General features: G+C 38.1%; 1 protein-coding gene across 5 annotated transcripts in view; it reads left to right on the top strand.

The window, feature by feature from the left end:
* WASF3 (WASP family member 3) overlaps positions 1-26,171 on the top strand; it is a 64,202-nt gene that overhangs the window by 16,124 nt on the left and 21,907 nt on the right. For 4 of the 5 annotated variants that reach the window (XM_014257397.2, XM_088051926.1, XM_088051927.1 and 1 more), the window contains 2 exons: positions 1,284-1,374; positions 24,898-25,040. In XM_014257397.2, coding sequence (XP_014112872.1) covers positions 24,908-25,040 — 133 coding nt within the window. In that variant the 5' untranslated portion in view covers positions 1,284-1,374; positions 24,898-24,907. Of the gene's footprint in view, positions 1-1,283; positions 1,375-2,098; positions 2,195-24,897; positions 25,041-26,171 lie in introns of all 5 variants that reach the window. The other variant, XM_088051929.1, reaches the window with a different exon arrangement.

The following is a 26,171-nucleotide window of genomic DNA, read 5'->3' as shown; positions in this document are numbered from 1 at the left end:
ATAGGACAAGATGCTCTAGCTCCCCTAATAATCACTGTGGCCCTCCTGGGGTCCCTTCAGCAGGTCCACATCCATCTTATGTTAACTTGGGCTAATAGGATCCTGTCTGACACAATTTAACTGGGATTGGGAAGCTGTGTTTGGAAGGCACTTTCCCCATACAGTACACCTGTCCTGGTAATGAGATCATGAATGAATTGTATGTATGTGAGCCTTTATAATGTGTCTCTTTAAAAGTTTTTTCTCTAAGCACATAAACGCCTAAGTGAGGACCAGCACCCTGACAAACTGGGAGATTTTTGTGAGCAAGTTAACTAGAGGACAACATTTTATTTGGAATGGGTGGTTACTGCACCAGTGCTTAGTGGAATCAAGGTCTGGGCACCTTAAAGCTGTGCTATTCTGAGTGAGGATGAAGGAAAGTGAGCAATGCAGGTGGTAACAGTGAGCAAGCAGGACACTGCTGTCTTGCCTTTGAGAAATCTGTGTGGTGACTTCAACAGTCTCTTGCTTTTATCGATGCTTTGTCTTTCTTATAAATCTCGGTTTATAATTGTGTCCTTGAGATGGAGGTTTTTTCCTCTTGTAAATTTTAATTGTCTAAAATATTTAGGCAAGAAAATGTGTAATAGCACCCTTTAAAAATATGGTAATAGTATCAGCCTCCTCTAAGCAAGTGATCTGTTTTAGAGATCATTTTTATACAGTTCTTGCAGAAAGGGCATTTATATTTTAATTGCAAAAAGACCTTAATTTATAAAAAATTAGTGTAAGACTAAATGCTAATCTGTAAGTCACAATGTTCTCTTGATGCTAGGAACTGTAATAGTTTCATGGAAACATCTCACTACTTAATTTTTGCAAGAGATTCTCATTGCTTTTTTTAGTCCATTTTAGTGGGTTTCTGTTCAGTAATATTTAATTTGCTGTGAAGAATCTCAGAGGGATTTAAGCCTGCTGTTTTATTGTGCATTACTGTAGGCCGTTACCTCATTTTTCCATCCCCGCAGTCTTCAAGTGGGTAACTGTTACTTTCTCTGCTGATCTTTCTATTTAAAAATTGATTATAAAATAACACAAGCTATTTTGTTACCTTGAAAAAAATTAAGCTGCATCATGAAATATTTAGCACAAAACAGTTAAAACTCTCTGGGTTCTCCTCATGCATATTTTACTAAGTTTTTTTTTTTTTCAGCTGATCACTGAACTGAATCCCATTTTTAATGCATAGTTTTAATTATTCTCTTACTGAAAGACTGAGTTTAAAATGTCTTTGTTTGCAGAAAAAGCCACCTGAGTGTACCAGGAAGTTAGAGAGCAGCTGTCATCTCAAACACGTAAGCAGTACGGACATTCTGCACTCCTTTTTAAATGGTAAGCTGTTCAAGAGAGCTCTTACTAAACACTCCTTGTTACTTACTTCGCATTTGTGTGAATCTACAAATAGCTTTGAAGACTGTGATAAGTCCCTCAAACTGAAGACCAGTGATTAATTTTGGAAACTTGTCCAGAAGGTCTTGAAGTAGCCTGGAGAAGGAGGTTTATATTTATGTGATGTTGAAGATGTGCTTTATTAGGCCCTGAAAAAAAAACATCATAAGCATTGCCCACCCAGGAGACTGGTAGCATTTAAATACTAATCTTATTATGTAGGAAATGGAAATAAATTTACTTTATTCATGGTTGTTCATGAGATACTGGATTTATAAATTTGCATCTGTTAATTACTTTTACCCTGTATAATCTGTACTTTGTTGATGTATTGTCTAAGAGATTTAAACTAAATCTGCTGAGGTTGAATGTTTGTTTGTTTGCATCAAAGTCCAACGGATAATAAAAGATTTGTATTTATTGATATTAAACTAGCTGTGTGGGGAGATATTTCCCTGCCCCCAGTCTGTCTCAGCTGCCGCACTCAACTCCAGGGACCTTTAGATGAGGACTATCTGTTGCATTCCTGGAAGTGTAGCATTTCCCTCACTGTGTGACCTAAGAGGTGAGACACACCCGGAGATGCTAGTGAAGGACTGCTGCAAAGTTCAGACAATTTTGTTACAATAAGTAAAGCTGGTAAGTGTATGCATATGTGTATTTACAGGATCTGCATCTTGTTGGCATCTGCAGTGGGAGAGAGAAAGCTTTTGAGCAGGGGAAGAAGCTGAAGAGCAGATCTTTTGTTCTTCCTTCTGAGAGGGTGAGGTTAAAAGAAGTATTACTTCTTGTAGGGAGAGACTGTTTTCTTCCTGCATTGCACACTACAGTGCTTCCTTTGGCAGAAGCCATGGCCAGCCTTGCTGCAAGGTCTCTGAGAAACAGTAAAGTATGCAGCAGTGCTTTAGGAGACTGTTGTTTAGGATACTGTTCTCCTGTGTCCTAGAGCTGCCTCTGTCTGTAACCTTGGCTATAATCCTTTGCCACGCTTTTCCCCTTAGCTGAAATTCACTTAGGCTTGTTTCAGTTTTGGTTCTGAGGATATGCTTGATGATACTCAAGATACTTTTCAGCATATATGTTCTGAAAGAGATTGCACTTAAAGTTAGGAAAAAGAATAATTCTGGAAAATACGTGCATTCACAATTTCAAGTAGGAAACTGTTTTGAGGAATGAAGGAATAAGGAAGCAATATAGTCCACACAGGAGTGGGAGGGTTAAAGTAACAGCTTTTGAAGGAGAAAGGTGAAAGAGAACCCACTCTTTCCCCCTTTACCCCTCATGCATTACCCATTAAATGGAAAGGTAAATCAGTGGTTATATACTGAAATAATTTGGAAAAAAGATCTTCTGCTAAGTGTCGAAAGCAGAGGAAGTGTGTCAGGGAAAGTGACACTAGTCTCCAGAAAAACCCCAAGGGTAAACCTAATGGGCATATCCAGGACTGCAAATATGCTTCACTACTAGACTACTAGATTAGAATATTGCTTATTATTTAATGAAACATTGAATGTTACAGCATTGTTACATTTCAGTTGCATTTTGTGCTGAATGGAAACGTCATTGCTTTTATTCATGGGAAGCTATAGAAATTAGTTATTACAGGAATAAGAACCTTGGTTTTGGAGTATTTTACTTTGGTTATATTTATTAATAAAACTACAAAAAATATATTGAGATATTTGCTGTTCATTGAGTGTAGTTTTATCAAGCATTTTCTGGTTTTTGTACAGTTTAAGCCCAACTCATATAGAGTTTAATTGAAGTGTAAAGTGTGTAACTAGTCTGGAATTTAATACAACTTATGAGTGTATAAAGACAATGCTGAGCATACTTGAAAATATCAACCTTTAAGGTTTGTTTTTTTTTTTTTAAATTAAAACCTAATTCTAGTAAACAAATTCTAATTTTTGGTCATAATCAGTCACGTATCACAAACATTCTCATTGGACATAAAATTTGTAAGCTACCTTATCAATAAAATGAGAAACTTGTACTTAAAATAATGGTTGATTTCTACAGAAATGTAATATATTTTCTTTTTAAATACCCATTTAAAGAAAATTTCACTTACAAGTCATAATAAAAAACTTAATTCACCTGTTCTGCATGCATAGTAAGGCATTTGAATTTGAAATTAAGTTACTCATTTTGTCACTTGGATTATAGTTGTGCCTTGTCTTGCTTCTCTGGCTTTCCTTCTGTGTTTTGCTAACATAAATGCTCCAAAAAGTTGTCAGATTGATAAAACCAGTATATTAAATGTTGGTTAAAGTTGCTGATTTCTTAAAATGCCATCCATCCTCTGTGACTAGCATTCACTGGCTTTTCTAAACATCCATTACAAACCTACAACACTACAGTACAAAAATGCCTTCCACAAGGAAAGTTAGAGGGCATGTAGTGAGGAATGAAATACCACATGCAGGGCTTGAAAACAGCCTCTGATGCTTACTAGCCCCAGCTGTCAATTCAGTAGGCTACCAGAAGAATTATTTTGTCATCACATAAAAGCAATTCTAAGAAATAGACCTTTACATTTAGTCTGGCAGATAAAAATACTTTATACACATTTTGAAAACAGATGTTAAAATTATATTTGTGATTGCTGTGTGGATAATACTCTTCCAGTCTTTAGAAATACTTTTATTGGGAAAGTAACTTGGATATTTTTAGTCATGGTTAGACCAAATTTATGTGCCAAGGCTTTTGCCTTTACTGTCTGACTCTTCAGTTGTGTAACCTGTATCCTTTAACCTTCGAAGCTGCTAAATTATAGAATTATTTAATAACTTAAATGTTTGGTTTAAAACAAACCATTAAGAATAGTCCCCTGAAAGAAAGAAGCTTTTTGGAATGGGGCAGATTGAGTATGAAAAGTAGGTTGGGCAGGAGAGAAATAGTCACTGAAGAATAGTGGGAGGTTTTTGGACTACTTGACCAGCGAAAAGCTGCAGAGCACTAATTGCATAGCAGTGGAGCAGGACAGTGTTTTCCCAATGGTCTCATGGGGGTGGAAAAAGGTGAAAGTGGGAAAATGAGAAAGGTGAAAGTATTGCAGAATTTTGCATTACAGATGGTAAAGCCATGTCCTAGTCACCCCAGGACAAGTCAAAATGATGTGGAACCGGTTTTGGGAAAGACTAACTTAAAACATCATATAGAAGTGTTCACAGATTTTGATCTTGAGCTACATGCATTTTTGATGAGCTTTTTCTTGTTTTCCGTCTGATCTTGATGTTAGGAGAAGCTGAGTATTTGGGCTTAGCTCTTGCCTCTCTGGGGTTAAACTCTTCAGTATGCACTTATTTATATTTTGGGCTTGACTGCATGGAGTTGAATTAAATTGCAGCCTGGCAAAATGGGTTTGATGTTAGCAAATCACTTTCTGTATTAAAAGTGGTGTCTGCCTTAGCACGCTCATCACATATAGAAATATTCTTTGTTATCACTGTCTGAGACTGGGAAGTTTTAATTTCTGCAAATAAATGCAGTCATTGGCCTCTTCTCTGAACTTTTCTGTGATTGGCATCATAATAACTTCCCTCTGAATTATGCAGCTAGTGCACAGGGACCTGCTTGAAGATGAGGTTTAAATCTTCATTGCCTGTGCAATGATTAAATAAATCAGCTTCTAAATTTAACTGATGTAGTTAAATTACTTCTTGAACTGTGTGTAGATTAGTCTCTAATGGCTTGATTTTTTCCATATGTGCTTGTAGTCTATGTAGATTACATTGATTATTTTAAAGTGTAGTTAAGAGCAATGTAAGTATTGATAGGTTTGTTACACAATTTGGTGGGGTGTATGGAAGATCCATGTAATCAAAGATAACTTTAAATTACAGCCTTTGAGAGTTGGAGTCAATGTGTTTGTGCCTACAGTCATCCTGTCAGTCCATAAAAAACAAGCTGGTCTCCAAAAAACAATGGGTTTTGCTTGGTTTGATGTGGTTCTCAACCTCAGGAAGGGTGCCAACAACTGCAGCATTGCCCGCTGGAGCCTCATCACAGAGATGGCAATAGCAGTCCTTTTTCTGTTTAGCAGCCAGCTGGTCACAGCTGTAGTTAAGAAGTCTGTTCCTCTTGGATTGGGGGATCTCATCAGCTCAATGGGTTTTAAACTAATACTTGTGTTTCACGGGAGATTTTATCACTAGTATAACAGCAACAGCAAGTTGCAGGTTTAGAGCAGGTTCACTTAAGAATCCTGTATCTTTTTTGTTTCTGTTGTTTATGTAAAGAAAAACAAAAGCATCCTGAACATTAACATTACAGGATTTAATCCCCTCCCCTTGTTTTCACTTAAACATGTTTAGGTTCAAAATCTACTTACTAGTAGTGTTAAGAATGAATATCTAGGAAATCTTTTTGTTCAAGGCAATTTAATAATAGGGAATATGGAAAGTGTTTTGGTCCAGTATGCAAAATATTTTGAAACAAACTCATGGCAGAGTTCACTACTAGCCACTGTGGAACTGGAGGGGTGAAAAAAGTCAGTTGTGTTTTTCTTTCTTTAGAAATAGGTGCCCTAATTGATTTCAACCTGCTTTCTTTAAGTTTGCAGGAGGCTGCTGTGATTCTACTTTTACTTGTAAATCAAACATTAACATTAAAGCTTCCTCATTTTTTATGTACAGTTTGCGTATTTCATGGAATGGGTCAGGTTGGAAGTGACCACAGTGCGTCATCTGATCCAACCCCCCTACTCAAGCAGGGCCATCCCAGACAAATGGCACAGGATTGTGAACAGACAGTTCTTGAATGTGTCCAGTGAGGGAGACTCCACAACCTCTCTGGGCAACCTGTTCCAGTGTGTGGCCACTGCACAGTAACAAAATTCTTCCTCATGTTCAGGTGAAACTTCCTGTGCGTCGCTTTCTGACTATTGCCTCATCTTGTTTGGCACCACTGAGAAGAGCCTTCAAGGTAAAACAGACTGCCCTTAAATTATCTGGTTGCAGCTACAAGGTAGCCTAAGCTATGCATTAAAAAAGTTTAAAATTTGTTATTAGTGGCTCCTTAAGAAATAGAACACTGAGTCTTTACAGATGGCTGCCTGGTCTGTAACCTGTCAGCATTTTTAGTAAGCTAGGTGCATTTTCCTTGTTGTTTGGGGAGAAGTAGCATTTACTTCTGAAGGTTTGTGGAAATAGTTGACATGCTATGGGGTGTGTTGGAAGAGTTTTCATATTCAAATAAGAACACAGTCTTTGAACAGGATGCTTTACACTGCCAGTGGTAGGGGAGTTTGGAATATCTCTGGGCAGTGGGTTAGGAAATGGGGAAGGAGCAACTACGCTGTCTCATTCTTTTAGTTGCTGTACTCTTTGTTCTGAGAGTAAGAAACAGTCTTTAAAATCTGTCTCTGAAAAGTAAACAGTTTCAATAATTAAAAAAAAGTAAGAAAAAGTTTCATACCTGATAGTGCTTGTTGGCAAACACTGGATTGGAATACCGCAGGGGTGAAAGAGTAATTGGAAGGATTAATTTATATCTCTCCTGTTACTTACCAATGCCTCCAGCTCTTGTTGGACCAGCTGGCAGCTTCCAAAGAAACAGTGAGACATGGCATTGCAGAAGTGAGGTGTGGAGAGCAGGTTAGTAGAGCAAAGCAGCTGTAGGACATGTGAAGGGCACAAATCTTGGTTGCTGTGTAGGCAACTGGAGTGGTGAATAAGCACAAAGCAGTGGTGCTGGATGTGAAAGAGGAGATAAAGCACTAGCAGTAGGACTCCTATAAAGGAGAAGAAGGTTGGACTGTGGGTGTAAAATGTGGGCAGGACATCTTCTCATCAGTATAAGACTTGACTGGTTTCAGGTATTTGGCTGTGGAATGCTGATTGATTCAGTTGGGAAGTATGAATGTGATCAGTTCAACATGCAGTCTACCTGTTTACATTTTATGACTGGTGATTCATGGTAAACAGGTAAAGAAGTGTTCTGTTCTCTATGCATTACAAGATCAGTTTGGATTAAATTTAAATTTTAGATTGAAAACATAGAGAGAATGGTTCCTTAATTTTTTTAATGGTTTGTCCTTGATTTTATCTTAGTCTCTTGGAAAAGAAAAAAGGGACCTTCACAGTTTACCAGGAGCTATGGGCAACTACTCCTCTTGAGATCTGATGGTACCTTTCATCAGATAAGTGACTTCTTGTTCCTGAGAAGAGGAAACTAATTTTTGTCTTGAGTTGCTATTCATGCTCCTGTTTCGGAGTATTGTGTATTTATTTAAAAAGTACATATTTAATATTTCATTCTTTAAAAATAAATTTGGTCTTAAATATTTGAGTGTTGCATGTTTCATTTTGTAAACTAATCACAGAAATCAATGTATACCAGGTTAGCATTCACTAAAAGCATATTTTTCAGAAAGAGATGGAAAGGATACAGACATAAACTATTTATGTAGCTAAAAAGATAATCAGAATTTGTAATGCACACATGGGATATAGTTTTTTTTTCTGTTCAGTAAATTTTTTGTTGACCTACTTAGAGTTTGCTGGGATGCCTACCTGATTTTGGCAAATGTGTCAGCAGGAAGTTCCCGAAAACTGCAGGAGTTCTGAGCTCTTTAGTGTCATTGGTTTGTGTTCCTACCAATGAGATGGACTGGAACTAGAAAGAATGACTTTAGAGGAGCAGCTGAAGGTACTGTGTGTAATCTTGGGGAAGAGGGTACCTTACTGCTTTCTACAACTGCCTTGTGAGGGGGGTGGAAAGGGAGATGCTGATCCAGCACGTGTCAGGTGCTCAGTGACAAGATGCAAGGGAATGACATCAAGCTGCATCAGGGAAGTTTAGATTGGATGTTAGGGAAAAATGGATCACTGGGAGTTGTGGTCAAGCACTGGAACAGGCTCCGCAGGAAAGTGGTCGTGACCCCAAACCTGTCAGAATTCAAGGAGCATTTGCACAGCACTCTTAAAGACCTGGATTAAGTTTTGGGTTGCCTTGTGTGGTCAGGAGCTGGATTGGAGTATCCTCACAGGCCCTTTCCAACTCAGCATATTCTATGACTGAAGTAAAATTCTTATATGATGACAGTATTGGTGCCATTTCTTTAGGAAGCAGTTGCTAGTCTTTCAGGTCTTGTTATCTAGTCACTTGTACTTAGCTTGCTGTTCACCTACACAACTAAACACTGTAACTGAGTGTGAAATGGGAGTTCAGCTTGAATTGCTTTGTTTTTTGGTTGGTTTTTTTTTTTTAATTTTGTGTTGAAGCAGATCGAGTGCTTTCACTAGCACTTCCATGCTCTCAGATATAAGGGTAGTAATTCCATAAACTGCTTTGACTTCTTTCCCCTGGATTAGATTTTTGCTGGCTTCCAATCTGATTCCAGCATGAGAAGCAGCTCAGCCAGGAGCAGCAGCTATAACAGCAGAAATGTTGAAACAAGAATGGGAGAAGGAATCCATTTAATTAAATCAAGGAGCTGTTGGCTTACAGCTGTCGTGAAAAGCACAACTTTAAATGGAGCTGATCTTAAGGCAATGACTGGGTTTTGCTTCTGAGAAAGAAACATAACTGGTGCTGTGGTTGAAACATTTGTTGCTAAGTATTGATGTGATCTAGATCCAATTTCTGATGCTTCTACAGGCCTTGATGATGCTGACCAGCACACAAGTGGCTCTTGTGCTTCTCAGCAATGTAATTGAGATGCTGCTTCTTGCCTCTTTCACATTTGGAGAGTAAATTTAATGTCAGGGTGTGCAGGTATTGGGTAACCTTACTGTAATGGTCTTGGTGATGCTCCTTGGCAGTTGCAGCCTTGCTAGGTTTAGGCAGTCTGTTCCTCATTCAGTGGGTTTTAGTTGGCTCTGTTGCCAGGATGTTGCTGTGTATTTGACTGCCAGTTAGTAAGGAACACAAGATCTTTCCCAAAGGTTTCCAAAGGATTGGGCGGCCAAGTGCATTATAGGGAGTGAGAGGATCAAGAAAGCTGACTCCTGTACATATTTTTTTTTTATTCCTTCCTTATCCATGGAACCTTCACTTGTAAGTATTGGAGGGAAGCATAATTAAAAAATACTGAAACATATCTTCCGCCTTAAGATGATTCTTTTTCTTTTTAACCTGTATTTGCCTCTCTTCCATCTTGTCCTGACAAAATTAAAACAAAATAAAACTGCTCTTTTTCAGCCTTTATATAGCAAATTAAAGCATGCTGAAACAACATTGTAGGATGTATTGTGCTGTAGGTTTGGTTTGGATACAGGATTTTATTTATGATGCAGATTCTCCAGCTGTGAAGTATCTGAACTCTTTCAGATGAGTACTCAAACATTGTCTGTTAGGGTGTATGTGGCAGTGTCAGCATCTGATGGTCCATAGACTGGGAGAGCACTAGTTGGAATGCATATTTCTGTTTCCCTACAAAAAAGTGTATGCAAGATGGACTCAGGATCATCACCAGCACCTATTCTGCTCCGAAGGTGCTTATGTTCCTGTTGTACTTGCTAATGCAGCCTCTGAAGTCTTTGAACATCCCTAAAGGCTCACAGGTGAAAAAACTGATAACTCATGCTGTTCTTTATTGTGGACTCCATGTATTTTAATGGTTTGTGCTTTTATTATTCTGTGTAAGACTACTTTCCTCCCAGCTCACACTTAGCATTCACCCACACTTGGCATTGACTTAAAGAGAATTACAGACATAGCTATAAATCAGTGTGATGCTTTCAAATAGTCGCTGTTTAGTTCTGAAATTTCATAGTCCCTTATAAAGCTAAGTTTACATTTTCAAGACATATTTATGCATATATGTCTTGAAGACAGACAGACAAAAGGTTGCACAAGGGGTATTTTAATGGACTGATTTAGAATACAGGAATAAAGCAGATTTTAAAAATTTAGTGTTATCACTGATAACCTCTGCATCCCCAGTAATATTAGCTGTGATTTGATGAGTTTTAGCTAGGAGAAGTAGTTGCTTAAGCCTCCTCTTAGTGATTATTTGTACATGGTAAGAATGCTTTTTTTCCTTGAAGCTGGTTTCTGGAGCACTTCTATCCTTCCAGCTCCATGGAGATGTGTTGATACAATGCCAGATTTCATGGAACACAAGTTTCTTTCCAGCCTTCAAGAGTTGAAAGGGGATTTTTACAGAGGACTAACTGCTGAATTCTGTCTGAGACTCACTATGGTTTTATAGTAGCTTATTTGTCTCACAATGGGAGTTACTGTATGTGTAATGAGGAAATCTCTTTAATGCTGAAAATGAGGTTTTGTATGCCAGTGTTCCTTTATCAAAGTAAACTACATGTTACTTGTAGTACTGCCTGACACTGATTTTAGCTTTAACCTGCTCCCAGGAAAACTCCCAACAAAAAAAACTCAAACCCCTCCCCAAAAAACAACCAAAGAAACCCACAAAATTCCAACCCAAAATGCTACTAAAACCTCAAAACAGCAGGAAAAAGAAAAATCTGAGGCCAACATATGTTGAATTATTAAGAAGGTAATGGTGGGCAGAACCTTGACATCTGAATTTGTGATCCTAACAAGACACACCAAGAGAAGATGTGATATTTTTTATCAGGGGAGATGTATCTGCTTACAATCTCAGTGTTCCTTACATATCAATAACAAATATACAAAGTGTGTTTAGATTTACTTTTTTTACTGCAGTTTCATTTCTCTTAGTATTCTGTTCCTGCTGAGAGGTACAAATGGATATCTGCCAATGTAGATTAGTTTTGAAAAAATGTTTTTTCAATATTGGTAAAGGCAGGAAAAGGAGTATGATCTGTCTTGATTTTTGCTGGACCCCGTTTTACTGGCTTCTGATTCAGCTGTTGGGGTACAGGGAGCTCCTGTACTTTTGATAACTGGCTGTTCTGCTGTCATCTGGAACTGTTACTATTTAATTTTGTGAACTGGAAAATTACACATTGCCTATTTCTCATGCATCAAACAGGAATGGTTTCTGTGATTAACTTGGAGATATTAGCTGTGTGGAAGAGAGTGAGGAAGATTACCTGGAAGAGGGAAATAGCATCTTTAGTGCTCAGGTTACTGTGCACAGGCAGATAACATGTAGGAAAGATATAAAATACATCCCCACCCTGGGAAAGTCTCTGACCAGGGCTCAGCCTTCCTTAGGCACCAGAGTGAAATAATCACAATACAAGAACTGTAGTAATGGGGGTCCTTGATAAGGCTGCTTGTGCTTTGTGGCAATTTTTTAGGGGTGGTGATTTGGTTTTTCTGTGATTTTGATTGTTTGGGGTTTTTTTAATTTTATTTTTACAACTGTCTTGACTGTTGATTTCTGTCACTCATAGTATCTTTCTTGACTTATACACCAGCCCCTGATCACATGGCACTTTGTGATAATGCTGTAGTATGGTAGCTACCAGAAGATGGACTTCATGGGAACAGATGGCACACTTGGCTCAGGATAAAAATAGTTAGGAATTTTCAATTCACTTAGACTCAGCTGTTGGATCCAGACACAAAATATTTAGTTCAGTTTTCCCATGAAAGCACCCAAAATAAATCTGGTTCCCCCCTCACACAGACTAGTTGCCTTTTCCAGGTTTCTGATATATAGGTAAAGTCAAGTGTTGGTAGGAGTGTCAAAATCAGAAAAATTTGTAGTGTGGGTGTAAAGCTTCACCTTGAGGAACTCCAGGGATGTTGCTTTATTTTGTAATCATTTAAATCTTCATGGGCTGTCTGTGTGTTTCCTGACGCATACCAGGAAATTTCTGCTGCTGTTGTGTGGCTGTTCAGATGGATATTGAAGTTGCTTTGACTGCAAAGTATTTTAAGGATTGTGATATATAGTGTGGTAGCCTGAAAAAGCATCATTGCAGGTGTTTCCCAGTGGTAAAGTCTTTCCTGCCTGGTGAAAGCTGGAAGGGGGAGGAGGTTTGTTGAGAGTAGAGGTGGAGAATGTATCATGGCAATTCAACATTAATCTGAAGTGCTTTTTCTTTTGCTGTTTGACCTACATTATTGGTCTCTTCCATCGTCTCTGTGTGCCATATATATAATAAATGCGTATAAGTTGCGTGTGTATCTATAAAACATAAATGTACACAAAGTGTACTTGAGTGTATATGCATATATGACGTCCAGAGGGTTTCTTTTACGGGAAAGAACTGTAAGAAAACTTGGCACTTCCCTGTGACATTTGAAATTTTAGATTAACTGAATTATGTGAAAACGTAACACTTCATGTGACATTTTGGATCAACTGCTGGGGGTAAAAGAGTTTATGACCAGATTTCCCCCCCCCCACCCCAAGTCCTTTTTTAAAAGGTTTTTTGTGGTGAATATTAGATATGGGAAATGGGGAACACTGTGTATTGCCATAAAATGGATATTATTTGACAAAAAATTGAATACTTGATCCCTTTTTTTACTTTCCCTTCTGATGTAAGGCTAATTGGAGTTCTGAGAAACAAATTACTGAATTTGCTTTTGGTTTAGCTTGAGGTCATTGGAGGATCTGAATGGCATGCTGTCCCTGCAGGAGGACTCCTGAGGCCTCACCAGGTGGCCTTTATCACATGGACTGTGACCCAGACAGTTATTTCGAGCACTTTAAATCCAGTAAGGCTCTGCTAAATGAGATCAATGTAAGTCAGCAAGCCTAGCTGCAACTTAGGTTTTCTTTATATAATCAAGGCATTTGATTCTGATAACCCTTGCTGTTTGTGAAGGAGGAGGACTGGGACAAATGTACTTTAAATGGTCTGCAGGAGTTATTTGTACATTATTGTAGTCTAGAACACTAAGAAAAGACTTGTTTACAGTTGCAGACTTTTAATATTCTATTACAAGTTGTTCCAGCATCAAATTGTCTGAAGCAGTGTAATGAAATTATATGATAATGGTTCTTGTCACAGAATTTTGTCATTTCTGTAGTGCAGATAGAATGCATCTGTATATCACTCTAAACTCTTAAAAGAATGTGCATCAGCTAACTAAAACAGGCTTAAAGTAAGCACTGCAATAATGCCATCATTCAAGAGACAATTGAAAGAATCATACTTACAGTTTCTTTTCTTCCAGAAAGAAACTACTTACAGTATTTTCTCAGTAGTGTATCGTAAATTGGGACATGGAAAGCCACTCTGTGTTATTATTTTAATTGTCAGCTGAAGGAGTATGTAATGATGCTTCTTGGACTGCAATAGGTGGGTAGGGAACAAAGAAATTCCCTTTAGGTGGGAAATATTCTGGTATGGTTGTTAATTTAGCACCAGTGTTTATTAAATAGCAATTCTCTTGGTTTAGACATATTTTAATTTATTTTTTTTAATTGTTATTTGTTGTTTTGCGGTATTACTGTGCTAGAAAAATTAACAGGTACTAAACTGGTGGGAATCTACTAGTGTTGCAGTACACAGTAAGTTACTTGAGACATGATTTAATTTTAAGGTTTAAATTCGTCTTAGCTAGTCAGTGAGGAATTCTATGGGAATACATCTGGGTTTTGAGATAGTGGCCTGTAGACATTTTTTCAACTGTCTGGGCTGCTGAGTTTTGCTGTGGAAAGTGAGAACTGTGTGGCTCTGCCTGCATAACAAACTGCTCACATCTGATTAAGATCCAAGCCTGTTTCCAGATGACATCTGGAAACATTTCGACCTACTAGTGGAGGGCTGTTCCTGACCTAATTAGCTTGGTGTTTTAACTAGCTCTCTGCTGCTTTGTGATTTTGTTCCTTTTGACTTCATCTGGTTTAAACTTCTCACTGAATGTTACCATGTAGGGTACTAAAGGTCAAAACCAAATTAGATTTTACAATCTGCTGCTCTTCCAGTCAGTGTTTCAGTACTTCTAAATTTTCATACATGTAATCATTGGGTATTCCAAGTAGAAAGAGCTGAATAATTCAGCAGCCGTATGGCTCGCACATGTCAAGATGATACAAAAGGGGGGGGGGGGGATGATGGGATGATCAATCTAATTCTTTCCTGTGCTGTAGGACAAAGCATTGCTTCCTCCTCTTTCTGTTCTGAGTTTCTCCTAGTTCTGGCTGGGTGCTTGTTTTCAAAAAAGAGGTGGTATTTTTAAAGGGTAAATGTCACTTGAGAGGTAGATAGTGTAGTAAGGTATTTATATTTTAATTTATTTCAACTGTGCTTAAAAAAAAAAAGGCTACCACTACTTCTTTATATGCAAAAGCAAAGCATTTTTTAGGTGATGTGCCAGACTGGACAAAGGAAATTTAAACAAGCTCCAACAAATATGTAGTATGCATCTTTGCTGTAAAGGTAAATAATAAAACCAAAGGGAAACAAATGGTGACTCAGTTAAATTCTATTTGCTTAAATAGGAGAAGGGATGATAATAAATTCTTGGGATATGATACAGAAAGGTTGTATGAAAGAAAACCGTGTTTTCAGTGCAGCGTAAGTTCTTTGTGATTCAAAAAAAGTCCATTCTTAAGATAGCAAAAAACAAAACAAATGCTCGTACGTGATTTGAAAAGACATTTTTTCCTTTGTCATATGCATGCATAACATTTACACTGTATTTGGTGTCAGTCTAGCAGTATTAGGTTGAAATAGTAAAATTGATAGTGACAGTAAGGTTTTTATTGGTTTTTTTAAATGTATGAATGCAGTGGAACAGATGTTCAGAACAGCATGGAATATTCCTTGTTCCCCATCCCACCATCCCTTTCACACCGAGCCATCTGGAAGGGACTAGGAGCAGGATGAGCAGCCATCACGCTAAGAACAAGATTAACGTGTCGGCATCTTTTGTTGATACTTTAAACTGGTCACTGTTTGTTCAGCGGAAAGAAACAATGTGAGGTCTCATGACTGATTCCCTGTGTGCTAAGATCATTCACGTGGCTACAGAAAGAAGGCAGAAGAGAAAATGTGATTTATATAGAACAATTAATAAATTTAATGGTAGTCAGGCTGGACTTAGACCCATACAAGCAGAGACCAACTTTTTCCCCATTCAGCTGTATTGATGTGACAGGCCTTCTTTTACCATTAAGCACAGTGTCAGGTAATAGCATTCTGTTAAAGCAGATTCAGATTTACTTATTTGTGAAAAAACTTCTGTACATGTTTTCCAGGGTTTTTCAGTTCATGCTTTTCATGAACTTTTATTTTGTTACCCTAAATTTTTCTTTTTTACAGCAACAAGTATACCATATATGGATGTCTTTCAGTTTACTCAGATTTCTTTAGTACCCTTTACCTTACATCTTTTGAGATAAATTGTAATGAGTGTTTTGGCTTAATGAACAAAATTTTGGTTAGAGAAAGGACAGCTTGTAGTTTAGAAGCGAGAGACTCTAGTCATGTGTGAAGGTGCCCTGGATCATCTGTATTCTGATACAGAATGAGTAGAAAAGGGTGGGTGGATCTGATGCTGGCAGAGTGATTGGATTCAGTACAGCACGCTATTGTATTGTGCACTCTGTGAACTTCTTTTAGATTTCAGGTAAGCAAATCTGTTTCTGAATAGATATGAGTAACACTGGGTGTCAAGGAAGACTAAAATGTGTTAGTGAAGGAGAAATTTGATTTCAAAACTTAACACGCAAGTTCAGTGGTACCACAGTGTATTTCTTGCATTGCTTTCTGTTTCTTTCAATTAAGAGAATTTTAAGGACTGTAAATCTGAAATCCATTTCAGGAAGGCTATTAGAAAATGAGATGCTCGAGGTCTGAAACTACTGCTGCAGAGCCATAAGTGTTCTAAGGGAGAAAATAATCAGAAGAAAGTGACACAATCCAAGATACCAGCTTTCAAATCTGTTTTCAGAGTAAAGATGAGCATGAGAAAAATAAGAGAGGGTAAAACTGGGTAAGGGATATACATAGATGCTCTGGGGTGAGCTTATTCTGTGAAAAAATGGGGTGATGGAATTAAATAAATATTAGTGTTTAAAAAAAAGTATATTTCAACGTGAAAATATACTGTGTATATGCTTTTCCTATATTTTTATGAAAATGATCAGGCATGTTTAAAAAGTATAAATATTTAAGCGACAGGATTACAAAAAAAAAAAGAAATCCAATGTAATTTACTGGCAAAGATTTTTTGCATATTGGGCAGTGGAAAAAATGCTGTGAGTGTAAATGGCAGAGTCCATTAATTTGAACAGTCAGAACTTAATACAGGAAATGCATTCTATATTCCATAGGTATGTTGCAGTTGGGCTTGAAAAGTTGCGTACTTGGAAATTGATATAAACCAATGTTGACCTTCACTTAAGTGGCTTCATTAGCAGAGAGTGAGAAATACCTTTATTTCTTCCTTGAACAATGATAAAACCATTTAATTGGGTGACACAATTGCTTGTGATCCCTTATTTTGGAGCAGGAGATGAAACTTCATAATTTGTCTGTACTTCCCGATGATGAGCTTTTTATTTCCTTAGAAACTGCTGTGAAAAGCATTGTGAATGGGGAAAATTATTCTTGGGACTGTGGCTTTGAAATGTTATAGTTCTATTGAGAGGAAAAAGTTAATGCAATAACTTTGAAGTGGTCCCCCACTCTTCTTTTTTCACTTGGGCACTCTTACTGGCAGTGAACTGTAGACACAAGTATTTAAGCAGAAACTGATGAGACCTTTGATACCATCAAAGAATTGCAAGTGCCCAAAGATTGTCTTGAGCTACAGTGGACAGGTAATGCAAACATGGGGTTGTAGAACAAAGGGGAAAAGACCCCAAAATACTCACCTGGAAGCTGTAGAGAAAATAAGTAAATTTCTGGATTCGTAGTTGTTGATCATACTTTAAATTAATATTTTAGAATTTAATTAATATTCCAAAAAATATTTTATATCACAGTCTGTAGTGTCAAGGAAAGAATAGCTATTTAATTTTAGGTTGAATAATCCTCAGGACCTCTTCTTCATGCATGTTTATAGTTAATCTGAAATATTGAGAACTAGATTTAAAATACCTGTAAATGTTCACTACTGTGAAGATCTGTTCACTTTTTTCCCCTCCCAACTTTTCAATTAGTGGAAATTCCTAAATTAATGTATTCAGCTTTCAATGGTTCTGCAAACTTCTGTGTTGCAGGCCCACTGTATTAACAGAGGTAGGTATTGTTCTGCTTCTTACATGTTTTTTTTGAGATATGAAGGAGTTGCCTAGGAAAATACACATCCACAAAATTTTAGATTGCAGATAAGCAAAACTAATTACCATCCCTTCTCCTGTTGTCCTTTCTCTTGTCATTGCTTAATGTCTTGATTTCCTTCATAATATCACTGGACCATAAAATCTGCCCTGAAGATCTCAGCACAGACAAAAACACTGCCGAATAAAGAAAAGAAAATAACCGTCCAAGTTGGTGAACCTTCAGAAACAGCTCATTGCAACAGACATTAAAGAGCTCTATTAAAGAAACAAAATAGCTTTAGGAATTTCGGTGCCCTTTTCATCATTGCTAATACTTAGATTGGTATGATGCGAGAGGAAGATTGGAAGTGGTGGTCTGATACTGAGGGGAAAAAACCTGCTTTCATTCCAGCCTTGAGTGTCATTCCTTTCACGCAGACTTGGTAATCAGGAGGCAGATCTATGAAAATGATGGTGACAGAATTGGCTATATATTAAATTGTTGTGAGGAGGATACTTTCTAGGTGTTTCACTTTACATGTGTTATTGAAAGATATGGTTTGTTGTAGATAAGAAGTATTCTTGATTTTTAGTTATCCTTAGGAAATAGAATTCTATTAGACTTCGTGCATATTTGTATCAAAAGTCTGCCCTTGCATCACTGAACTCCCATCAAAATCAGGAGAGTTGCATTAAAAATTATGTAGAACATGAAAAAAACCCTGTGTATTAACTAAAAAGTACAATGTCTCTTAGATTGGGCTAGCTCTAATAAAAGTAAAGTACTTGGTACTTCAAGCATGATTGTGGTTTAGTAAAACAATATTTTGTTTTGATACTTATTATATAGTAATGTGGCTGAGAGAGGAATTGCATGCGTGATAGAACTTGAATAACTGGAAGAGATTATTAAAAGTGTTTGGACACCTTTTGATAAAAAAATAATTCTGGGGTATTAGAGAGCACTGTGAGACAATAACTGATGGCTAAATATTCTGTATTGTTTTGCAGTATACAAAAATGTGGATTCAGATTCTTGTTAGAATTAAGCCAGTTAAAAAAAAAAAAAAAGCCCACAAAATTTTTAGAAGTACAGATGAATGACATTAGATACATCTTGAATTCAATTATTTCCAGAATATATGCCAGTTAGGGTTTATTTGTTTTTAGCTTGTCATTACTGATCGGGCAGTAAATGACATTCAAAGATGACTAGTAGGAAAGGTTCACAAACATCAGGTTCTCAGTCATTTAGGATAAGGAAAAAACCAGGAAGGAGCATGCATTAAAGGAATATTTATTCCTTTCCTTCCATTAGGATAGGAGGGGTAGTAGTGTTTATTCTCCATGTAGCCCTTTTCTTTCATCTTGTGAAAGATGAAGAGCCTTTGGAGGACATGGAGATTTGTGATAATGGCACCTCCAATGGGGGGGAAAAAAAATTGAGATGGGAGAGCATCTCCGAAGCTGTTGCCTGGGGTCTTTCACCTTTCTGCTTTCCCTTCTATTCCAGTTTAGCACATGCATGAATCTTGAAGGTGTGTGATGGCAGACTCTCTAGGATTGCAAACTTGAACAGGAAAATGAGTGGTATTACCAAACTGGGTGCCATTCAGAGATAGAAATTGTGTGTTGAATTGACTGTTAGGACATTAAATATCGGAAAACATAACTGTCTTTAAAGGTTTTGAATGTTGAAATGCCCTAGACATGGAGACTCTGATCAGGAGGTAGTGTAACTTGATTGTGTGGCTTGATGTGAGCAGACCAGTGATATTTCTCTGCTTCTGATGAGGTGAAATGCAGTTCTAGATTCAGACACTGAAATTTAGGTGGGTGCCTATCAGAGCTTATACATGAGGTGTTTGAGCTCGCCATGTCATTCTTGTATCTGTCAAGAGATGCAGGGATTTGGTTACTCTCTGGGCTTCTGCTGAGCTCATATATATGTAGTAATACAAATTTTGGTGCTTAATACTGAATGGAATACCATCTGGTACATTACTCATGGCAAGCTGTGTATTCAGTCTGTCTCGTTTTTCTTCTCCATAGAAGGAGAATTATGGTATGCTCTCTTTTTATAGAGATCTGTGAGATTCATCAATGGAAAGCTGTAAAGCTCTCTGAAAAGAGTAGACTATATTCAGGGAGAATTTCAAGTTGATGTATAGTAAGCTCTTTTTCATGGTAAAATGTTCAGCTTTGTCATATTTTACTAGAGAATATAAGAGATCTCTGAAGAGCTTAAAAAAGGGATTGAACAGTGTCTTTGAGAAAATGTAATAAGTAAACATTCACAAGTAGAGAGGCTGTTCAATGAATTGGAATTTGTTTTGTGGTATTAGTGAATGTGTAAAGAACTTAAAATTAAGAACCATGAAATTTAGGTACATATTTTTAGCACTCGTGTAAATTGCAGTGCCATTTTGGGGATGTGAAAGGACAAAAGGCAGGTTTGGGGAACAGCTGGTACTTTGAGTTTTTGCCAGTAGCTCAAATATTTGAGAAACCCAGCTTGTCTCTTGTAATAGCTGTGCTCTGCTGTTGTTTGGAAAGATTGCACTTGGTGTTTGTCATATTTCAAGTTTGTTACTGTACATCTGCTCTTACATGATTTTTGAAGAATCTGACTTGCCAAGGCGGTGTCAGACTTCTTGTATGCAGTCTAGCAGCTGCCCAGGGGAAGGCGAGCTGACCTGGAGTGGTACTTCTGTGGCTGCGGGGGAAGCTTGCAAAGAAAAGCAAAAATGCTTTAAGTTTTTCTGTACCACACTTGCCTCTACAGCAATGACTGCTGGGATAAGTGCCTTCTAATTTTAAGACAAAAACTGAGTTGTTACGAAGTTGTTATGCAAGTTTTATGGGAGGAGGAGGAGAGAGAAAGAAAAGAAAGGGAGGTGAGAATACTGAGGAAGTGTGCAAAATCTGAATGTTAATGGGTTGATCTAAGCTAATTCAAGCTTTTGATGTGCTGTGCTTTCAGAATGTGTGTGGAAATCGAGTTGCTTCTGCCTGGAGGGTTTGGAGAGCAGTGTCCGTTTGTACTGCAGTCAGAGTTCAGTCCAGCGAGATGTCGAATCTGATCCATGTCCAGTGAGGCACACATGAATTTAGTGAGAAGTGAAGCAACATCTCACCCTCTTGGTTTTTCTTCTCTTCCCTTTTGATTCCTCTGATTTTCCTGGTCGGACACTAATGTCTCATACATTTCCACTTGAGCCAGTTGTATATTTGCAATATAGCATCTTGCTAGGTTCTTTTCTCTTGTGTTAGATGCAGCTGGCGGTTTAAAGGCAGCTTCAGGCATAGGTGGCCTCACAGTGGAGATGAGCCCCTTTATCCAAATTATAAGTCTTTGGTTTCATTATGCACTTAGCTGGGGTAAAATGAGTAAAAAAATTACAATTATAGGATTGGGACCAATCTACTGCACTGACATAATTTTTAAAAATAGTAATTTATATGCATTAGATTTTTCATCCATTTGTGGATGGAAGGTGTTCTGTTTTGGGCTGGGGTAGAGTTATTTCCTTTTCACAGGGGCTGGTAGGGAGCTGTGTTTTGGATTTGTGCTCAACTCAGGGTTGATAAATTAGAGATGTTATTGCTGAGCAGGGCTTACACAGAGCCATGGCCTTGTCAAGGAGAGTACTGGGGATGCTTGTGCGATTTGGGAGGAGGCACAGCTGGGACAGGCAACCCACAATGATCAGGGGAATATTCCAGACCATGTGACATCATGCTCAGTGTATAAAATGAGGAGAAGAAGAAGGAAGAAGTATGGGGGGTGATGTTTGGAGCGATGGTGCAATACTTCGACTTCCCAAGCCACCGTTATGTGTGATGGAGCCCTGCTCTTCTGGAGATGGCTGAACACCTGCCTGCCCGTGGGGATCAGTGAATTAATTCCTCGGTGTGCTTTTCTTGTGTGCGCAGCTTTTGCTTTCCCTATTAAACTGTCTTTATCTCAAGCCATGAGTTTTCTATCTTTTTCTCTTTTGATTTTCTCCCTGATCCAGATGGTGGGGGACAGAGAGTGCAACTGTGTGGGGCTTGGCTGTTGGCTGGGGTTAAACCACAGCGGAAGGGAAGGGAGGTTATTAAACCTCTGTATTGCAAAATTGAATATGATTTCTAAATGCCAGTACATTTAATATGGTGACATCACAGTGAATATCTTGTCTAGAGAGAAGCTGGGACTGAGCGTGACTCAAAACAGGTGGGAGATGAATGTGGAAGGCAGTGGAATTGCCATTGCAAATTCTCGTTTTCTGTTCCTGGTAACACACTCCCATTAGTGTGGTTGTGTCTTGTGAAGACCCTGTAATTCAGAAGCCTGTTCTGTCTTGATTTCTTGTCTAACTTCTTGCTACATAGATTTTGAAATTAATTTAGCCTCACTTTTCATGCGTTTTCTTTAAAAAGGATTAAGTTCATCTGAGTTGTGTGATAAAAAAAAAGGTGGTCATGCTTTAGTAGTAAGGACACAAGCTTTTTACTTAGTAATTGGTTAATATCTGAATTGGTCTGTGAGTGTTTAATTCAGTTAGGTAAAGGTTTTAAGCTAGAAGAAACTTACTGCAATTGCAGAGGTCTTTTTATTCTTTTCCTCTGATCAGGAGCAGGTAGTGGATTGCTTAATTTGTTGCATATATTTACTCATTGGTGTTCAGTTTATCTTTTGGAATTAAACTTCAAACTGAAATGAGGTTGCTACATAATAATTTAAATCATGCATTCAAATATGAAAGTTGTTTATTTTCCCCTACCCTTAGCCCTGGTGTGTGCTTTAGCCTGCTCCTTAGAGAAACGGGATTTCTCGTGTTGGTCTGTCGCTCCCCTGGTAGCTCTTGAACACACTGGACCATTTATTTGGGAAGTGACAAGAAAACAAAAAGCTCAAACTGCAGTTGTATATTTTCTTCAAATTAGCTTTTACAGGCAAGAGAGAACATTATATGGAGAAGGGACTTAAATAAGAGCTCCTGGTGGAAGGCATTGTGATTGTACTCAGTGTGGTAGGTGTTTCAAGAGGTAGCAGACAATTAGCTGGGTGGTGCGCAGCCAGCTTCCAACTGGGCCTAGTGTGTTGTGTGGGCTAGTGAGGACGCTGGGTGAACTGCAGAAGGTAAGGGCAGGGGTCAGCTCTGAGAATGCTAGACAGAAGGCCATGGTTAAAACAGGCATTATTTTGGTGGCCTTATCATAAAAAAAATTAATTTAGTACTCATTTGTGCTCCTTTTAATTTATTTCTTCCAAATTATGTTTATATGAAATGCATTTTCACTGTAACGTTTACATTACAGTGAAAGAATTCCTCATAATGACTTCTCTTCTGGAGCTCCAGTGCAGTAGCCTGTTTTGCAGAGTGTTGGTGCTAGATGTTGCTCTTCAGTAATAGTCAACTTCCAGTTTTGACTTACTTTTGATCAAGTTCAGAAAAGTGTCTGCAATGGATATGAAGTAATATTTTGAAACGTATGTGTTTGTAGAGGAATGCAAAAACATAGAACACAAACAGGAAGGTTTATCAAATACAGAAATTGGTTACCTCTGATGTGTTGTGTAAAATTTAGCAAACTCAGCTAACCTTAAATTCTGACATATTCAAATTGTCTCATATTAAGAAAGACATGCCATATAATTCAAGACTACTTCTTAGAAGTCATGAGCTTATTCCTTCCTGACCTGTTATGAAATAGTCTCATGGTTAAATAGTTTGCTTTTTGTTCATTCAGGTTGTTAAGCTTTTAGAGATGTTCTTGAGAATAAAATATTTTAAACCTTCAGGTGGAAGTCATTACAAAAGTTACTGTGCAACATTTGAAAGGCAAAAGGATTTTTTAATTTACTAATGTGATTTTAATTAGAGAAATTGAAAGTCTGCTTTAACTGCTTTAGTACAGTAAAAAAGAAATTTTCAGCTAAGTCTTTCCCAAATGAACTATGTCCTTGTTAATAATGTAACTTCTTGTTCCAGAAAATTTCCATGCCACATGGTTTTAAACAGAATATTATTCATGAGTAGTACATGGACACTGAATTGTTTTTGTTAAAAATTTAATCAAGTTGACTATTGTGTTAATGTTGTCTTAAAGAAAAGTGCTTTAGATGTTTTTGGTTTATATTGGTTCCCTTTTGAGAGAATTCTATCTCACTTGGGCATCCTTGCTCTCAAAGCTGCTCTCTGCAGGACAGGGTTTTCTGTGCCATTGTGCCCTTTTGTGATGCTTTGAGATCTCTTGTTGTATTTGTTTTCCCCATCTGTCGGGGTTTAGGAATGGTACTCCACAATTCTCCTCCCCGAGACTTTCCAAACCATGCTGTCACTTGCTCGCTCCCCTTCTCCCCCTCTTCTGCCCCCCACCCCTCTGGGTGGCCAGAGAGAACTGGGTGCACAAAAGGCAAAGATCACAGCTTGAGATAAGAAAACAAACAGCAGCAGCAACAATATTAATAAGAAAAATACCTAAAGAGAGAAGGATTCATATGCAAAAATGCTCATTGCAGAGCCTGACTTGTCTGAAGACAGGCTGTTCCTGACCGTAGAGGAATGCACTGCTTCTTGGAAATGAGAGAGGAATCCCTTTTCCCTGCCCCTGGTAATGATGTGAGATGGTATCAAATAACACAATGTCTTGGGCCCTCCCCTTGGTCTGGGCTGGAACCAAGACACTATCCTCATTTATTTCATTTTTCCAAGAAAACCACTTCTGACACCATTAGTTTTCTCAGATAAATGTCTTCCTGCATCTGGCATGTTCCCAAAAGCTGTTCAGTGCACGCCCATACCCCATTCAGAATGCTATACACCTGTGGAAAACCATCTTCCGCATGCAGCCTAATTCTGAGAGGCACTTGCCCTTACACATCAGATAAATTTATCATTTTTACTGAAAACTGTCAGAGCTGGAGTAGGTCAGTGTCTGACATCATCAGGGGCTGTAGTGCTTGGTCAGTCTGTTGGTGGCCAGCTTGCCAAGGCAGGATGCCAGCCTGCTCCAGACAGCGACCTTTCCTGCTGCTCCTGTGGGGACTGCCAGTTTTTTATAAATGCAAATGTGCACTGAAGACCAGTGATTCTGGAACTGCAGCACAGGTCTGTGCGTACAGTAAATCTTACACCAAATCTAAGACAAAAAGCCTACATTACTTATATTGGCTGTGTTCTCTGCTGCTCTGCAGTGCTCTTGTCATATTCTGGCATGAATGCACAGCTCCAGTGCCCCAGTAGGAATTGTACAGTATCTTACACTGGGAAGGCTGAAGCAAGGCTTTAAAAGAAGAAAGGTGAAGTATTTTTTGGAGAAAAAAAAGCCTGAATATCTACTACACTGATTCAGAGCTCTTAATTTCATTTCTGTAAATGTCATACGTATTTGTTTGTAAATTCCAGATTGTGAGCCATGCCTTTGGTGAAAAGGAACATTGAACCACGGCATCTCTGCCGAGGAGCTCTGCCAGAGGGAATTACAAGTGAACTGGAATGTGTAACGAATAGCACCCTTGCTGCTATCATACGCCAGCTAAGCAGCTTAAGTAAGTATCTGTAACTTCCTGCAAGTATTTGATTCATGCTGAAGAACTGAAGAGATGAAAAGCTTTAAGATGGATTGTTTTAAATAGCAGAAGTATGGTATGGGATGTTACCACTTATGTATTGTAATAATAATTTAATTGCCTTTATGTTCTTCCCTATTTTGAAGTTTATTAAAAACCCAACCCACCCCCAAACTCCACTCCAAAAACAAATTAACAAAAAAACAAGCAGGAAAAAAACCCACCACCACCAAGAAAAGCCCCAACCAAAAAACTGGATCATAGAAAACCAGATATTTTTTTTAAGGTGAGAGAAATTAGTGCAAGAAACAAACAAGACCAACACTTGAGTTCCAGCCTTTCAGTTCCACAGGATTGAGCCAGCAAACTCTTCTGCCTCTTGGCATCGAATGACACATTTGACTGAAATTTTAGTTTTTTGTACTGTGGTAGTATTTCTGAAGCCTTCTCTTTTATATAGATATATGTGCTCAATTTATATGAATGAAATTAAGCAGACTGAAAGGATATTTGCTGAGCAAGCCTGCAGGCTACTGTTGAGGCAGGCTAACATCGTCTCTGTACAGAATAGTCTACACACCACACCTGTCAGGTGACACCACCACTAGCAATTCTAGAAGCATGACTGGAGTGTTAGCAAGATGAACAATATTTTTGATGAAAGGCATGAGATGTTTTTCAGACAGTCTTTAACAATCAGCAGCTGTTGTTTGTGCTGATAACGCTGGTCCTAGAAAAGAAATTACTGCTTCATCAGTTGCTTCACTTTGTAAATGGATGTGGTTTTAAAACTGAGAGTCTGTATGGAGCTCAGACTGTGGGGCCCACTGGTGTTCAGCTCATGATGATAGGGAAAGAGGACAAGAAACACAGCATTTCCTCTTTGCAGTAGTCAGTGATTTAGGGATTTTTCTGAGCTGGAGGTCCATCTGAATCATCCTATGTAATGAGCATTTGTAAAGCTATCATCTGTGGTATTGCTTCGATCTGTTGAAATAGAGATTACGCCTTTTTCTTGACCAATGACCTATGGCAGAACACCCCACAATGGAAGCTGACCTTTCTTCCTTTTGATACCTTCTCATTCTGGTGTGGTGGAAAATAATGAAA

This window comes from Pseudopodoces humilis, chromosome 2, assembly GCF_049639895.1.
Source record: "Pseudopodoces humilis isolate 2021_Gansu_Grassland_sample_001 chromosome 2, ASM4963989v1, whole genome shotgun sequence".
NCBI lineage: Eukaryota > Metazoa > Chordata > Aves > Passeriformes > Paridae > Pseudopodoces > Pseudopodoces humilis.
The sequence above is the reverse complement of the archived record's forward strand: the minus strand, read 5'-3'. Positions and strand labels throughout refer to the sequence as shown.